At 38.6% G+C, this 18317-nt stretch overlaps 2 protein-coding genes across 2 annotated transcripts; one reads left to right on the top strand and one right to left on the bottom strand.

The window, feature by feature from the left end:
• Positions 1-5174: 5174 nt before the first annotated feature.
• On the top strand, positions 5175-6158 carry LOC125083020 (olfactory receptor 1361-like). Its single transcript, XM_047698914.1, has one exon. It carries the CDS (start codon positions 5175-5177, stop codon positions 6156-6158), a length of 984 nt encoding a protein of 327 aa, XP_047554870.1.
• Positions 6159-11779: 5621 nt separating this feature from the next.
• On the bottom strand, positions 11780-12724 carry LOC125083019 (olfactory receptor 1Q1-like). The gene has a single exon (XM_047698913.1). It carries the CDS (start codon positions 12722-12724, stop codon positions 11780-11782), a length of 945 nt encoding a protein of 314 aa, XP_047554869.1.
• Between the last annotated feature and the right edge of the window lie 5593 nt (positions 12725-18317).

Raw genomic sequence — 18317 nt, 5'->3', positions numbered from 1 at the left:
GGGCAGGAAATTTGGAACTCACTGGAGAGCAGAATAGAGACATAGCAGTGGTCAAAGTTGTCCCACTGATATTTCATAAAGCCTCATGTCTTACAGCTAATTCAACTGGGTTAAGATGTTTAGATTAATAACAAACAATAACAGGAAGGATAGTTTAGGAAAGCTGGCTTCCTGAAATGATGAAATGGGAATCAGTTTCCTCTTGGGGTTTTTTTCTTGCTCAACTGTTGACATTATACAAAGAAGACTATGGTTTCCCCCAAAGGGTCGACCTTCCCTATAGACACAATTGTTTTCTGAAGCTCTAGGGTGACATCTGTGTACAAGGAAGGAGAAGGAGCAGACTCCAGAGCTATAGTCCCAGCTGATAAAGGAAGGTAGATGGGCTCATCCCATTGTAGTTGCCATTTCATCTGAATACAGTTGGAGGCTTCTGGGGTTGGTAGAGTCCCAGAATGAGTCCCTATAAGTGATGCTGCTTCTTTGGGATGAGCAACCATATAGAAAGGCTTTTATGGAAAATAATGAGAAGACAATCCTTAATTTGTGAGTTTTATGAGAATATGGTGAAGAAGGAACACAGCTCTATTCATACTTTCTATCTTGAGTGTGTGGGGTTAGATACAGAGAAGGTGAGAGTAAGATTATACTCTGCCCTCATAGTAAATAGAGGGGGCACAGAAAATAATCATAATCCTCAGAGTCCACAGTCTCTCATGGTTTTTCTCCCCCTCCAATTTCCCCAAACTCCTTTCTTCTCTCCATTTCCCCACGTCCTCTGTGTTATTCCTTATGCTCCACAAATAAGTGAAACCATATGATAATTGACTGTCTCTGCTCGACTTATTTCATTCAGCATAATCTCTTCCAGTCCTGTCTATGTTAATACAAAAGTTGGGTAGTCATCCTTTCTGATGGAGGCATAATACTCCATAGTATATATGGACCACATCTTCCTTATCTATTTGTCTGTTGAAGGGCATCTTGGTTCTTTCCACAGTTTGGTGACTGTGGCCATTGCTGCTATGAACATTGGGGTACAGATGGCCCTTCTGTTCACTAGATCTGTATCTTTGGGGTAAATACCCAGTAGTGCAATGGCAGGGTCATAGGGAAGCTCTATTTTTAATTTCTTAAGGAATCTCCACACTGTTTTCCAAAATGGCTGCACCAACTTGCATTCCCACCAACAGTGTAAGAGGGTTCCCCTTTCTCCACATCCTCTCCAACACATGTTGTTTCCTGTCTTGCTAATTTTGGCCATTCTGCCTGGTATACGGTGGTATCTCAATGTGGTTTTGATTTGAATCTCCCTGATGGCTAGTGATGATGAACATTTTTTTCATGTGTCTGTTAGTCAATTGTATGTCTTCTTTGGAGAAGTGTCTACTCATGTATTCTCTCCATTTTTTGACATGATTATCTGTTTTGTGTGTGTTGAGTTTGAGGAGTTCTTTATAGATCTTGGGTATCAGCCCTTTGTACTGTCATTTGTGAATATCTTCTCCTATTCCATGGGTTGCCTCTTTGTTTTGTTGACTGTTTCCTTTGCTGTGCAGAAGCTTTTGATCTTGATGAAGTCCCAAAAGTTCATTTTCATTTTTGTTTCCTTTGCCTTTGGAGACATAGCTTGTAAGAAGTTGCTGTGGCTGGTGTCAAAGAGATTACTGCCTATGTTCTCCTCTAGGATTCTGATAGATTTCTGCCTCACGTTGAGCTCTTTTATGAATTTGAGTTTGTATTTGGGTATGGTGTAAGAGAATGGTTGAGTTTCATTCTTTGACACATAGCTGTCCAATTTCCCAGTACCATTTATTACAGAGACTTTTTTTCCACTGTATATTTTTTCCTGCTTTGTCAAAGATTATTTGACCATAAAGTTGAGGGTCCATATCTGGGCTCTCTACTCTATGGACTCTGAGAAACAAACTGAGGGATTTGGAGGGGAGGGGAGTGGGAGGTTGGGTGAGCCTTGTGGTGGGTATTATGGAGGACACATATTGCATGGACCACTGAGTATAGTGCATAAACAGTGAGTTCTGGAACACTGAAAAGAAATAAAAATTTTAAAAAAATATAAAAAAATAATCATAATCTCTTTTAGAAAATGGTGTGATATTGGTGCCAAGAAGATCAAAGAATAGAATGAGAACAAATATTGTAGTAAAGGGAAGCAATGGGATGAATGGAAGGATTATTAGTTTAACACATAAAAAAGCAGGATTTTGAATGAAAATATGAAGGCTTAGATGGAGAATATAGTCATGCAATCAGAGAGGGAATGGAAAGATATTTCACAGTTCCCAGGTGCAAGAAATGTGTGACAAAGGCCCTAATTTATTTTGTGAGAATTTGGAAGATACATTTTTGAGACAGAGAAAAGGAGGTTCTGATTTTTAGATCTCAGATTCAAACTTTGTGATTCCTCAGCACAGGGGAACAGACTAGAAATAGAATTTAGACCAAGAGGGCATTTTAGAGCATATTCCTAATATTTAGATATTGATGAAACAGTGAATGATCTCATATCTTTTGGTTCTTCCATCAAAGAAGAAAGATGAGAATAAGAAGGATTAAGGCTTAACACCCTAGCTCTATTCCTTCTCAATGATTTTAGATGTCTCCGAAGCACCAGGTGGGAATGAGGAAACCTGAGATGCTTTTGTTTCATTCCAGGGGTTCTTCTTCTTTTTTTCCTCTCCCATTTCAATTTAGTTTATGGCTCAAGATGTTCAAAGTCTGTATATGTGTATATCTTCATACCTTTCCTAAATGGACTATTCTTTTCTCTATCTTCCCCTAGCATCAGCATCCTTGATCCCTCAAAGCTGTCTAAACAGGACTTCTAGAGCTTAGGCTCTGAAGAGATAATGTTGAGATATTGGGAAATAGAAAATATACAGAAACGAGTCTTGAAGAAGTCAGCCAACAAGAGCGCTTCCACTGCTTAGTACTCTTTTTGCATATAATTAGTTTACAAACACAGTTTTGTTTTTCTTCAAAGAAAATGGACTCTATGTTATTATATTCTTCCCATAATGGATAAATCTATACGCTTTTCCAATTTTTCCTTCTTGGAGAACTTTTTTTTTCACCCTTTCCCCATGAAGGGGCTTATCCCTCTCTCTTCCTTCTCATCCTTTCTCATTCATCTTCATCTATATCTCCCTGGGGAAATCTTTGTATGGGTACTGCCTTGAATGAGTAATAGGATTGCAAGAGGGTATAGTTTGATCTATATCCATGGACATAGAGAAGGCTACAGGAAGAAATAAAAACTAACAGACACTAGAAAATTAAAGGTTTTGTTATCTTTTAAGCTCCTGTTCCATGATCGTTAAGTGAAGAAAATCACCAAGAGAGATGTCCTTAAAATAGTTTTAATTCTTTATCTGAATATTAGGAACACTCTCCTTTAGTGGGTAGAACACTGGAGCATCAAAGAATAAATGTAAATGTAGCACATCATTTGGCTTTGCATGAAAAATATTTATGTAGTTAAACTAATGTAAATGTCATCTACTAATTTTTAGCTTTTACCTGGAGAGTTAGCTGTGGTTACAACTCAATTTATATGTCTTCAGTTTTGACAATGTATAAATCAAGATACAGCTTTCCAAAGGTTGGGAGGGTGCAGGGATGAGGAAGAGAAGAGTCTGAAGTTGATTGAATAAGAACGTGTTGTGATGAGCACTGGGTGTTATACACAACTAATGAATCATTCAACGCTAAACTAATGATGTATGTTTACTAACTGAACATAATAAAAAAATAAAATAAGTAAAAAACTTAAAAAATTAGAAAAGATAAGTACAAAAGCAAAAAACGTATAGATTTAAGCATACCATTTAAAAGCAGAAAAGCAACTAATTTAAGCGGCGAGGGGTGGGAGGTTGGGGGAACTAGGTGGTGGGTATTAGAGAGGGCACGTATTGCATGGAGCACTGGGTGTGTGCAAAAACAATGAATACTGTTATGCTGAAAATAAATAAATTAACTAATTTTAAAAAAAGAGAACTAAAATAACCATCAAAAATTGGGTAAAGGAGTAGAGAAGAATGGGGATAATGTGAACAAGATAAAACCTCATCTTTCATAATAGAGAGCCAGAAGATAAATTGATAAAACTGGTACATAGATTCATAAACAAGATGTATATGATTTAGAAGCATAGAGGTGTGAACCACTGGAAGAGATAAAACTAAACATAAAGCAAAGTTAGGGTCAGAGACTTTGCTTTTTATTGTATGTTCCTTTTACTCTACTAGTTTAACAATTTTTCTCTCATTCATGAAAAAATATAGTATTTTACCAAATAGTAGCCTCTTTGGTATACCATGTACATCTGCCAATAGGGAAAACCTGAATTAAAAGGAAACAAGATTCACATCTACTGGAAGATTACATTATTTATTGAAAATTAATCATTAATAATATCAATGATGATGTTAATCATTTCTGCTCTCATCCCAGGTAAGTTCAGTTGACTTAATGGAGCAAGAATTCCCCTACCAAAGGAACAATAGCTTCTGGACATACAAAGTTAGGACCAGATCTTCACTCTAGGGCTCCATCAAAGATGCAGAGACTCGGACATCTGCCTGGAGCCTTGACATAGTTTCCTTTTCTTACCAACTCTGACAGTCAGCAAATTGTGGCGCTTATGTCTAATAAAACTATACAGGGTTGAGTCCAGGTTTTGTCTCTCAGAGCCTATATAAGACCTTCAACAAAGTAGTCTCTTCTCTTTAGCTCTCTTATCTGTAATATAAAAAGTAGTTTGTATCATATGGGATTGTTGTGACAATTAAATGTATGGTGTTTAGTATGCTCTTCAGCGCATTGCAAACACCAAAGATATTCTGTGTTTAGTGATGCCTTCTTTGGTATACAGCAACCACGAGTGATTTCTCCTACTTCCCTTAATATATATCACATCAAGAGATTGTAAGTGGTCAGCAAATGAGCCTGGAATAAACTAAAGAGTGTGGGTGGGTACTTCAGTGGATGGATAGAAAGATAATGACAAGGGAAAGAGTTGAAAGAAAAAAAGCTCTTTTGAAAACTAGGGCATCCATGCAAGAAAAGATGTTTCCTAAAGGCTATCCCAGAGTAAACTTCAGCATTATTTAATCCTAACACTTGCTGTTGGTGGGTAATATTGATCCTGTGTTATGGCCACTAGAAACAGGACAGAAGTAACTGAATTTGTCTTATTGGGCCTGTCCAGCTGGCCAGAGATGCAGCCAGTTATTTTCGGGATTGTCCTTTCCATGTACCTAGTGGCACTTATGGGCAATGCCCTATTAGTAATTGTTGCCCTTTCAGACCCCAAGCTTCAGACCCCAATGTATTTCCTGCTCAGTCAGCTTTCCTTCATTGACATGTTTCTGACAACCATCACTGTTCCCCAGATGCTGGTGCACACCTTGTCTGCGAATAGAACCATCTCCTTTAATTGCTGCATGATCCAGCTGTTCTTTTTTATGGCTGTGGGCAGCATGGAAGGCCACTTGCTGGCTGCCATGGCCTATGACCGCTATGTTGCCATCTGTGACCCCTTAAGATACTCTGCCATCATCAGCCATCACCTCTGTCTGCGCATAACCGTGACCTCATGGGTGGTCGTCAGCCTCAACAGCCTCCTTTATAGTGTGTTGGTCACCCGCTTAGCCTTTTGCGACAACCAGGTCACCCACTTCTTCTGTGACATCACACCCTTGCTGAAGCTCTCCTGCACCCGACCAGTGGTCAACGAAATGCTAATATTTACTGAGGGTGTAGCTGTGGTGGTCAGCCCCTTCTTCTTCATTTTAGGTTCCTATGCCCGCATTGGCGTTGCCATAGTCCGCATGCACTCAGTTTCTGCCCTGCGCAAAGCCCTGTCCACATGTAGCTCCCACATTCTGGTTGTGCTACTTCTGTATGGCTCTGTGATCCGCATGTACCTCCGGCCATCTTCCAGCTATGACTTGGACCAGGATCGCCAAGTTGCCATCTTTTACACAGTAGTAACCCCTATGCTAAACCCACTAATCTACAGTTTGTGGAACCAGGAAGTTAAAGGGGCTCTGCGAAGGCTTTTCAGGAAACTCTCCATCTCAAGAAGCTTCCAACCTGGTTCCCAGGTGAACAGGAGATGTCAGCACATCTCCTGAGCCTAAGGAGTTAAGGTCTAACTTGGAAATGCCTCAAATAAATGGGTTACATTCCTAATACCTGGTATGGTTCACAATCCTGTGAAATAACTTTCCTTGTTGGCTCCCTCCTGCCTGGATTTGGGAAGAAATGAATTCATAAATAAATAGTTATGATCTTCATTGACTGACCTAGAATCTCATCATGTTGGAACTGGACAGATATTTTTATTGATTTACTTTATTTTTTAAAAGATTTTATTTATATATTTATTTGTTTAAGAGATTGAGAAAGGGAGAAGGAGAGAGAGAATGGGTGGAGGGACAGAAGCGGGATGAGAGAAAGAATCTCAAGCAGACTCCACGCTGACCATGGAGCCTGATGTGGGACTCCATCTCATGACCCTGAGATCATAACCTGAGCCAAAATCAAGAGTCAAATGCTTAACCAATTGAGCCACTTAGGCACCCCCTGAACTGCTGTTTTTAGATCACCAAACCTGAACCTCTTATCTTTTAAAACTAATATGGGCATAGGGGATTGCTATGCCAAATTATACATCAGTGAGGCCTGCAGAACTGTGATCATTTTAGTGATATTATGGCAGTGTCATGTACTTGCCGTTGTGACAGGTGTAAGGTAATATCTCATTGTAGTTTTGATTTGCATTTCTCTGATGATAAGTGATGATGAGTATCTTTTCATGTGTCTGTTGACCATCTGTAAGTCTTCTTTGGAGAATTGTCTGTTAATGTCTTCTGCCCATTTTTAATTGGATTATTTGTGTTTTTTTTGGTGTTGAGTTGCATAAGTTATTTATACATTTGGGATACTAATCCGTTATCAGATATATCACTGGCAAATGTCTTCATACAAATGTCATTCAGTAGGTTGTCTCATTGTTTTGTTGCTTGTTTCCTTTGCTGTGCAGAAGTTTTTTATTTTGATGTAGTTTCAATAGTTTATTTTTGCTTTTCTTTCCCTTGTCTCAGGGGACATATCTATAAAAATGTTGCTATGGCCAATGTCAGAGAAATTACTGCCTGTGGTCTCTTCTAGGATTGTTATAGTTTCCTGTCTCATATGAATGTCTTTAATCCATTTTGAGTTTATTTTTGAGTATGGTGCAAGAAAGTGGTCTAGTTTCATTGTTTTGCATGTGGCTGTTCAGCTTTTCCCAACACTATTTGTTGAAGAGACTGTCTTTTTTCCATTGCATATTCTTGCCTCCTTTGCCAAGGATTAATTGACCATATAATTGTGAGTTTATTTCTGGGCTCTTTATTCTGTTCCATTGATCCATGTGTCTATTTTTGTGCTGGTACTATACTGTTTTGATTATTATACCCTTGTAGTATATCTTGAAATCTGGAATTGTGATACCTCCACTTCTGTTCTTCTTTTTCAAGAATTCTTTGGCATTCAGGGTCTTTAGTGGTTTCATACAAATTTAAGGATTATTTGTTTTAGTTCTGTGAAAAATGCTGTTGGTATTTTGAGAGAGATTGCATCAGATCTATAAATTGTTTTGGGATGAACATTTTAACAAAATTTGTTCTCCCAATCCATAAGCATGGAATATCTTTGCATTTATTTGTGTGATCTCCAGTTTCTTGCATCAGCATGTTATAGTTCTCAGAGTATAAGTGTTTCACCCAGGAGAGTGATTTTTTTGAGTAGACCGTAGGGTAGTCTATCTCTTTTAAAATTATAATAATTTTACATTCTCACATTATTTTAAATTCATAGTGATAACTAGCAGTTTGGTAATTACGGTGACTAAATTATTCTATCTGAGATTTCATGTCTGTCCATAAAAGACAGTATAGGGCATAAGGCACTGGTAATAGAGATTGGGAGAGAGAGTCTTCAAAGTGGCTCTAACACTAGAAGTAAGTGGTCCTATATGGGACATATGTCAAGTAGGCTGTTTAAACACATTGGTAGACTTGATGTAATATGTAAAGGGAAAAGAAGAATCAAAGATGGACTATGGAAATGGGTGGAATCATTGTACCATTTATTTATATGCGATGGTGTCTGTATTGTTGCTGTAAAGAAACACTACATTTGAGAGATAAAGGGAGCAGTATTTATAATTACGCTGAAATAATAAAAGTAAGTAGCTCTTTTATGCAAACATGATTTTCCAAATATTATTCTTCTTGAAGATGTCTGAATGAAATAGAGTGCAGAAACCCAAGAGAAAATGCTAAAAGGCTTTGTTGAAGGTGGTGTGGGGTCATGTTCAAGGGGATGGACTCTGGAACCAGATACCATGAATTAGAATCCCATTATTGTCATTACTTGCCATGTGATTTTTTTCCCTCAGGCTATTGATAACCAGTTTTAGCTGGACCTGCCCTGGTAGTTATTATGATTACAAAATGCCCTCAGTAATGATCAGGAAGCTTTGAAAAAAATGTTTATTACCCTCAGGTCCTGGAAAGCATATTGTATACCTGGCACCCCATAGTGAGGTCACAGGTACAGAGAAAGCATAGGAGAGCATGGGCTTAGTGTTCTGCTTTTATTGGGGTTGAGGGAAGGGGCCTTGGGTTTCACAGGTTGATTCTATTGGTGGATTTAAAACATAAGAGCAGGAATTTAAAGCGTGGGAAGAGAAAAAAACAAATGGCTCAAATGGTCAGTTAATCTAAATCAGCCAAGATTTCTGAAACAAATGAGCAGGGGTGGTGGCATAGGAGGTTGGAGAGTTCTGGCTCTTTACCAGTCGGTGTGGCTGGCAGTGTGTTTATTGAGATAGCCTATCTGAAGTGGAACCCTCCAGAATCAAAGCTAAATCAAGCACTTAGTCTACAAAAAGTAAAACCATTTAGTGCTCTTTGACAATGATTCAACTACTCTGCCTCGGTTATCCATCTGTAGAGAAGAGAGAAACAGTATCTATAATTTAGGGTTGTTGAAAGGATTTTATGAGTAAAATATATGTAAAGCACTCGTAATAGTGACCAGCTCATGAAAACCATATGTGTGTGTCCTATTATTACTATTATTCTTATTACTATCAATAGCATACAGATGAAGAAATAATGGGAGAAAAGAACAAAGAGTTCGTAGTTAAAGGTTTGGATATCTGTATGTACCTAAAGGCTACTGATGAAATGGAGTAAGGCCAATAATTATTCTGCCTCATTTTTTTATTGACTGCACCGCAGTTCCTAGTATGTGTGTATTGTATTGGTTGACAGTTCCTTCAAAGTATTGAATAAGAGATAATCCAAACCACAGTGGCTTATAACAACAGACATTTATTTCTCAATCAAAAGTCTGCAGGTTAAAAGAGGGAACTGTGCTTCAGATCCAGGGTCAAGTTCAGGTCTGGTCTATATGTTTTACATTCTGAGATTCAAGCTAAGGGGCTTTAGCTACATGAGATGAGCCAGAGATCAAGAGGGCAAACAAAATGATCTGAACCCAGTCACAGCTTTTAATTGGAAATGACATTTGTTATGCCTGTTCATAAAGTAGCTAAAGCCAGCCCAAAGTCAATGGGATGGAGATGTGTATTCTGCCCCAGCAAAGCCATGGCAAAGACAGGAAAGCAAGGAAGAACTGTGAACAGATAACACTGCCTATCTCACTGCCAAACAAAATGAACCAGAATTCCAGTAATATGCATGAAGATGTATTCTAATTTTTCATTATCATAAACAAAAGCATATTGAACATAAATATATATGAGAGTATTCATATATATAATGAATATATATAATATATAATAATATAATAATGAATATGAATAATATAATAACGAATAATGAATAATGAGTATATATATAATGAATGATATATATCATTCATATTATATTCATTCTTTGAGATAAACTCCTAGAAGTGGAATTATATCATCTAAATACAAAATTGTTTGATAGCATTTTCCAATTGCCCTTCAATTATTAATATATTAATTTACTCTCCTATCCATTTCTTTAAGAAAGTTCTTTCAGTGGGGGCATTTAGTTAGAAGAGGCTATAATGGTAACAGATGAGGCAAATCATTTGGTAAAGTAGGTTCAGCCATGAAACTGCCACCTAAAGACACAGGAAGGAGGAAGATGGGCCAAGGAGGCAGGAAAGAAAATAAGAGGAAACAGTGGAATCCAGAAGAAGAATATTGGGTATATAAGGTACTTTCAGGAAAATGTGAAGAACCAGAGTTAAGTAACCAAAAGTTGTTTTCATTTCATTATTATTATCATTTTATAAATGTCAGGCCCACTTTATCTTGGAAGAATTTACTATCCTGATACAGCCAAAGACTTAAAAGTATAGCTCCTCAAACCAGTTTTGGTGGTGACCAAGACTTACGTAGGTCCCAAGAAACCCTTCTACCTCATTACACAAATTTACCACAATTTTAGCTTCTTCTCAAGTCAGTGCCATAACTGCTCAGATCCTACAAAAGAAACTTTCACTGTCAAATGGCCTATAAATCAGCCTGCACTTGCAACTTCTGCTCCATGTCCTAGGAGGTCGGTCCTTCTCATATTTTCCTTTTGAAAAGGAAACTGGAAACAGCCATGAAACTAAAGAATTGACATTTTAGTAGACATTTTGGCTCTTGGACCTTTTTTTTTCATTTCCAGCACTAATTGGTCAAAAGACAAATACCTGGTAAAATAGTCAGTTTCCGCATATCAACTACAGAGAAGATTAGAAGCATGCTGAGACAAAAGGAGTTTAAGTTATCCCTGAATGGTGCAGCTAATGAAGGTTAAGAAAATGAAAGTTGGAGATCCCTTTACATTATTTCACTGATACGAGTGACTGAATTAACTCATACAAGTACAATAGATAGACAAGAATGACAGTGCTAAATTCTAGAACATCTGTAACTTGTGACCCTATGCAGTAGACTCTTGTCATTATGTCCTCTTCCCATACTGGAGTTATTCTGCCATTTCATTTGTGGGAAGCAGAACCTCTCTCCCACTTACAGAAAATAAAAGCAGCAGTATTGCTTGCCCAGTTTCCCTGGGAAATAGAGCATGGGCATATGGACCAAGTCTTGGCCAGCTGCATGGATCACCTTATATTGAATCTAGATGTATTGATGTAAAGAATGAGAAGTGGGCATTGTTTTCCTGAGGGTGGCCACATCTGGTTTTCAGGCCTCTGGGGGTTCTGCCCAGTGACTATTGCTGGTAGTATGGGTGGCAGTTTAAGTGGCAGTGAAAAGAGTTTAGTGTTTACAGCAGTGACTTCACCAGACAATTCTGGAATATGATTTTGACTCTGGTTCTGACTATACAACCTTTCTTAGTCTTTTCCATTTGATTGAGCCTGGTTGCTTAGCCTTCGTGGAAATTCATGAGTTCCACATACACTTTTAATAAATCTATGAATTAACCAGAATTGTTTTCTGCTGCCTACATCGAAGTATGTTACAACCCTGTTGTTTAATGGCAGACCCAGAGAACACTCTCAGTTATAACTAAATACATAGTTCCATGAGCTTTTTGGTTTAAGGGATAGCTCAGGACAATATTCAGTGGGAAAATCCATAATATGTACCTAATTTGGATATTTCTAGGAAGTTCTAAAGGAAACAGATACATGAGGGACAAAATTGTTTTCCCAGAATCATAGATAAAACTAGGAACTGTGTTTTGGGATTTTAGCTGAAGGAAGAAGTCCATATTCTGCTCACCCATTTTCTGAAGGCTCCCTTGACATCCCCATTCCTCAGGCTATAAATGAAGGGGTTCAGCATGGGGGTTACAACTGTGTACATGACTGTCAGGATGCGACCCTCAGTCACCGAATAGCTGGTAAGAGGCCGGAAATAGACCCATGTGAGTGTGCCATAGAAGATAGCCACCACAGTAAGGTGGGAGCCACAGGTAGAAAAGGCTCTCCACTTGCTCTTGGCTGAGGGGCTCCAGAGGACCACTGAGATGATGCGGACATATGAGACAATGATGAAGGCCAGAGCTCCATTGATGACAATAACACCCTCTGTATGAATCATCAGGGTGTTGAGGTAGGGGCTGGAGCAGGAAATCTTCATCAGAGGGTAGAGGTCACAGAAGAAATGGGGGATCTTGTTATCTGCACAGAAGATCAATCGGCCCATGAGAAAGGTGTGCAGCAGGGCATGAAGATGGGAGAGGATCTGGCACAGAGCCACCATCTGTGAACATAGCATTCTGGTCAGGATCCTAGGGTAGCGGAGAGGGTAGCAGATGGCAATGTATCTGTCATAGGCCATTGCAGCCAGAAGGAAGTTTTCCATGGCTGCAAAGCAAATGAAGAAATAAGTCTGAGCTAAGCATCCCATGTAGGAAATAGCCTTGGTAGGCGAGAAAATGTTCTGTAGCATTTTGGGGACTGTGGTGGAGGTGAAGCAGATGTCTGCCAAAGCCAAGTTACTGAGCAAGACATACATGGGGGTGTGGAGGCGTGGAGTAGAGATAATCAGTGTGATGATGGCAAAGTTCCCAGAAATGTTGATTGCATACATCAGTAGAAAAAGAAGGAAGAGTGGAATCTTCTCTTCCGGCTGGGCAGAAATGCCCAAGAGAACAAAATGGGATACACTGGTCCAGTTGGTATTGACCATCTGTTGCTATAAGAACAAACAGATTTAATACTTTTTATTGAGATATATAATTGCCATATAACATTATATTCATTTCAGGTGTACACCATAATGATTCAGTATTTGTATATATTGCAAAATGATCACCACAATAACTCTAGTTAACATCCATCCCCATACACAATTACAATTTTTTTCCTGTGATGAAGACTTTTTGAAGATATACTCTCTTAGCAACTTTTAAATATGTGATGGAATGTTATCAACTGTATTCACTATGTTGTACATTACATTCTCATGACTTATTTTATAACTGGAAGTTTGTACCTTTGAACCCCCTTCACTCATTTCACCGCTCCCTGCCCTCTGCCTCTGGCAACAACCAATCTGTTCTCTGCATCTATGAGGTTTTTTTTTTTTCTTTTTTTCTTTTTTATGAGAGAGAGAGAAAGCATGTACGTGAGCACATGTTAGCAGTGGGGGAGGGGGAAAGGGAGAGGGAGAGAGAAAATCTTTTTATTTACTTCTTTAATTTTAATTAACATATAATGTACAATTTGTTTCAGGGGTACAGGTCTGTGATTCATTTTCAGCAATTCACAGTGCTCACCATAGCACATACCCTCCCCAAAGTCCATCACCCAGCCACCCCATTCCTTCTACCCCCTTCCACTCCAGCAACCCTCAGTTTGTTTCCTGAGATTAAGAGTCTCTTATGGTTTATCTCCCTCCCTGCTTTTGTCTCATTTCATTTTTCCTTCCCTTCCCCTATCATTCTGTCTTGTTTCTCAAATTCCTTATCTCAGTGAGATCTTATGATAATTGTCTTTCTCTGATTAACTTATTTCACTTTACATAATAACCTCTAGTTCCATCCATGTCATGGCAAATGGCAAGTTTTCATTTTTTGATGGCTTTATAATATTCCATTGTATATAGATACCACATCTTTATCCATTCATCTGTTGATGGACATCTAGGTTCTTCCCATAGTTTGGGTATTGTGGACATTGCTGCTATAAATACTGGGGTGGATGTGCCCCTTTGGATCACTACATTTGTGTCTTTGGGGTAAATACCTGGTAGTGTAATTGCTGGGTCATAGGGTAGCTCTGTTTTCAACTTTTTTTTTTTTTTTTTTTTTTTTTTGTGAGGTGAAATTACATGGAATTCAAATTTTATTTTTTTTTATTTTTTATTTTTTTTAATTTTTTTATTTTTTTCAGCATAACAGTATTCATTATTTTTGCACCACACCCAGTGCTCCATGCAATCCGTGCCCTCTACAATACCCACCACCTGGTGCCCCCAACCTCCCACCCCCCACCCCTTCAAAATTCTCAGATCGTTTTTCAGAGTCGATAGTCTCTCATGGTTTACCTCCCCTTCCAATTTCCCTCAACTCCCTTCTCCTCTCCATCTCCTCTTGTCCTCCATGCTATTTGTTATGCTCCACAAATAAGTGAAACCATATGATAATTGACTCTCTCTGCTTGACTTATTTCACTCAGCATAATCTCTTCCAGTCCCGTCCATGTTGCTACAAAACTTGGGGATTCATCCTTTCTTTCTTTCTTTCTTTTTTTTTTTTTTTTTTTTTACAGCTTTATAAACATATATTTTTATCCCCAGGGGTACAGGTCTGCGAATCGCCAGGTTTACACACTTCACAACACTCACCATAGCACATTTCAGGGATCATTTCTATAGTTTGTTTTCAACTTTTTGAGGGACCTCCATACTGTTTTCCAGAGTGGGTGCACCAGAATGCATTCCCACCAACAGTGCAGGAGGATTCTCTTGAGAGAAAGAATCTTAAGCAGGCTGCATACCCAGCACAGAGCCCAATGTGGGGTTGTTCTTACAACCCTGAGATCATGACCTGAGTTGAAATCAAGAGTCGGATGCTTAACTGACTGAGCCACCCAGGCACCCCAGAGTTTTTTTCCCCCTTTAAGTTCCTCATATAAGTGAGATCATATGGTATTTGTTTTTCTCTGATTTATTTCACTTAGTATAGTGCCCTCAAGGTCCACTCATGTTGTTGTAGATGGCAAGATTTCATTCCTTCTAATGACTGAATAGTATTCCATCGTATATATATACTACATCTTCTTTATCCATTCATCCATAGATGGACCAGCTAGGTTGTTTCAGTTTCGTGGCTATTGCAAATAATGCTGCAGTGAACATAAGTGTACTTATATCTTTTTGAATTATTGTTTTTGTTTTCTTTTCTTTTTTTAAAGATTTTATTTATTTATATGAGAGGTTAAACATTTACATTTGTTGCTACTGGCAGTCAGAAACCAGTATGGGTCTTGAGCATGGAAAGGACAGGATTTCCCAGAGTACAGCCAGGCTTCAGTAAATTCGTTTATGACTTTCAGCCTATGGCCTCTGACTTTTTTTTTTCCTTCCTTTTTTGCTTGAAGGTGGTGGAAAAGTAGCAGTGTATAAGGCTATGCTCTTTTGCCCCAAACTAAATGTCTAGCATCCGCAGTTACAATGTGTTGCTAACAAAGGCAGAGGTAGCTCTCTGGCTTCCAGAGCTTAACTCCAAACTCTCCCTCACAGCCACGTCCACGTCTACATGTACTTAAGGGTTCCTAAGCAGCTCTCACTACTGCTTGAGGAGCAATACAGAAAAGGCAATGTAGAGAAGCTGGGCACAGGATGGGAAATAATGGGCTTCAGAGTCGGACAGAGCTGTATTTGAGTTCTTGGTTCAACAAGTTAGATTCCTTGAACCTCAGTTTCCCAGTCTGTCAAATGGGAACCATATGGTGCTCACTCAGAGTTTTTGAGACTATTAAATGAGATGCTGAATTTAATGCCCCTCACATGACTTTTCTTTTTTTTCTATTTTTTAATTTTTTTTTTGTTTCTTTTCAGCGTAACAGTATTCATTGTTTTTGCACCACACCCAGTGCTCCATGCAATCCATGCCCTCTCTAATACCCACCACCTGGTTCCTCCAACCTCCCACCCCCCCCGCCCCTTCAAAACCCTCAGATTGTTTTTCAGAGCCCATGGTCTCACATGATTCTTTATATGGAAAACCCAAAAGACTCCACCCCCAAACTACTAGAACTTATACAGCAATTCAGCAACGTGGCAGGATACAAAGTCAATGTACAGAAATCAGTGGCTTTCTTATACACTAACAATGAAAATACAGAAAGGGAAATTAGAGGATCAATTCCATTTACTATAGCACCAAGAACCATAAGATACCTGGGAATAAACCTAACCAAAGAAGTAAAGGATCTGTACTCAAGGAACTACAGAACACTCATGAAAGAAATTGAAGAAGACACAAAAAGATGGAAGACCATTCCATGCTCTTGGATTGGAAGAATAAACATTGTTAAAATGTCTCTACTGCCTAGAGCAATCTATACTTTTAATGCCATTCTGATCAAAATTCCACCAGTATTTTTCAAAGAGCTGGAGCAAATAATCCTAAAATTTGTATGGAATCAAAAGAGACCCCCGAATTGCTACGGAAATGTTGAAAAACAAAAATAAAACTGGGGGCATCACGTTACCTGATTTCAAGCTTTACTACAAAGCCGTGATCACCAAGACAGCATGGTACTGGCAGAAAAACAGACACATAGACCAGTGGAACAGAGTAGAGAGCCCAGATATGGACCCTCAACTCTATGGGCAAATAATCTTTGACAAAACAGGAAAAAATATACAGTGGAAAAAAGACAGTCTCTTCAATAAATGGTGCTGGGAAAACTGGACAGCTATATGTAGAAGAATGAAACTCGACCATTCTCTTACACCGTACACAAAGATAAACTCAAAATGGATAAAAGACCTCAACGTGAGACAGGAATCCATCAGAATCCTAAAGGAGAACATAGGCAGTAACCTCTTCAATATCAGCCACAGCAACTTCTTTCAAGATATGTCTCCAAAGGCAAAAGAAACAAAAGTGAAAATGAACTTTTGGGATTTCATCAAGATCAAAAGCTTCTGCACAGCAAAGGAAATAGTCAACAAAACAAAGAGGCAACCCACGGAATGGGAGAAGATATTTGCAAATGACAGTACAGACAAAAGGTTGATATCCAGGATCTATAAAGAACTCCTCAAACTCAACACACACAAAACAGATAATCATATCAAAAAATGGGCAGAAGATATGAACAGACACTTCTCCAATGAAGACATACAAATGGCTATCAGACACATGAAAAAATGTTCATCATCACTAGCCATCAGGGAGATTCAAATTAAAACCACATTGAGATACCACCTTAGACCAGTTAGAAGGGCCAAAAATAGCAAGACAGGAAACAACATGTGTTGGAGAGGATGTGGAGAAAGGGGAACTCTCTTACACTGTTGGTGGGAATGCAAGTTGGTGCAGCCACTTTGGAGAACAGTGTGGAGATTCCTTAAGAATTTAAAAATAGAGCTTCCCTATGACCCTGCAATTGCACTACTGGGTATTTACCCCAAAGATACAGATGTAGTGAAAAGAAGGGTCATCTGTACCCCAATGTTTATAGCAGCAATGGCCACGGTCACCAAACTGTGGAAAGAACCAAGATGCCCTTCAACGGACGAATGGATAAGGAAGATGTGGTCCATATACACTATGGAGTATTATGCCTCCATCAGAAAGGATGAATACCCAACTTTTGTAGCAACATGGATGGGACTGGAAGAGATGATGCTGAGTGAAATAAGTCAAGCAGAGAGAGTCAATTATCATATGGTTTCACTGATTTGTGGAGCATAACAAATAGCATGGAGGACAAGGGGAGATGGAGAGGAGAAGGGAGTTGAGGGAAATTGGAAGGGGAGGTGAACCATGAGAGACTATGGACTCTTGTTTTTTTTTTTCCTGTGAACAAATACTCACTGCTCAGTGTTGATAAAGGGATCAAGGACTTAACTATTTTCCAAAATAGTGAGATACAGATTTTTCATTATCATCAGCATCATCACTATTACAAATTGTACAGATTACCACTTTTACAAATTAGGAGACTTAGGCCTGGAAAGTTTAACTTTTTTTTTGTCCTTGAAGGGCAAAATCTGAACTTAAAGTCATGCTTATCTGACTCCAAAGTCTAGGTTACTGACACTATATAGTGTGACTGTTCAAATTAAAACCAAGGCACTTTATTCACAGTAATAAGACCTCTTGATGGACTCTATAACCAGGTAATCTGCCTACTAAAAGGGATTTAACAGGTTATTTGGTCCAACAACTTCTATTTTGGGGAGTTCATACTCCTGGTGGTGCCCAAAGACTCAAAGAGTGTACAGACACATCTTAGGACAATTTCCAGATTCTCAGCTTCTAGATTTCTCTTTTCTGAAATCATTTTGTGTGCAAAATATCTTGAACATTATGCATTATTCTGTCTTCCACTTAGCAAATGAAAGACATGCTTTCATCCAAAATCCATACTTTCATCCCAAATCTTACTAGATGCACTGGCTCATAATAGAATAACCTCATGATTAACCTCAAAGGAGGTTAGAATAATGTCAAAGGAGTCTAAGGACAATCAGAATATGAATAAAATGGATGACTTTAACAACCCATCATAAGTCCTTTTTAAAAAAAATTATTTAAACTCAA

The sequence above is a fragment of the Lutra lutra genome, chromosome 13, assembly GCF_902655055.1.
Source record: "Lutra lutra chromosome 13, mLutLut1.2, whole genome shotgun sequence".
Classification (NCBI taxonomy): Eukaryota; Metazoa; Chordata; class Mammalia; order Carnivora; family Mustelidae; genus Lutra; species Lutra lutra.
The sequence above is the reverse complement of the archived record's forward strand: the minus strand, read 5'-3'. Positions and strand labels throughout refer to the sequence as shown.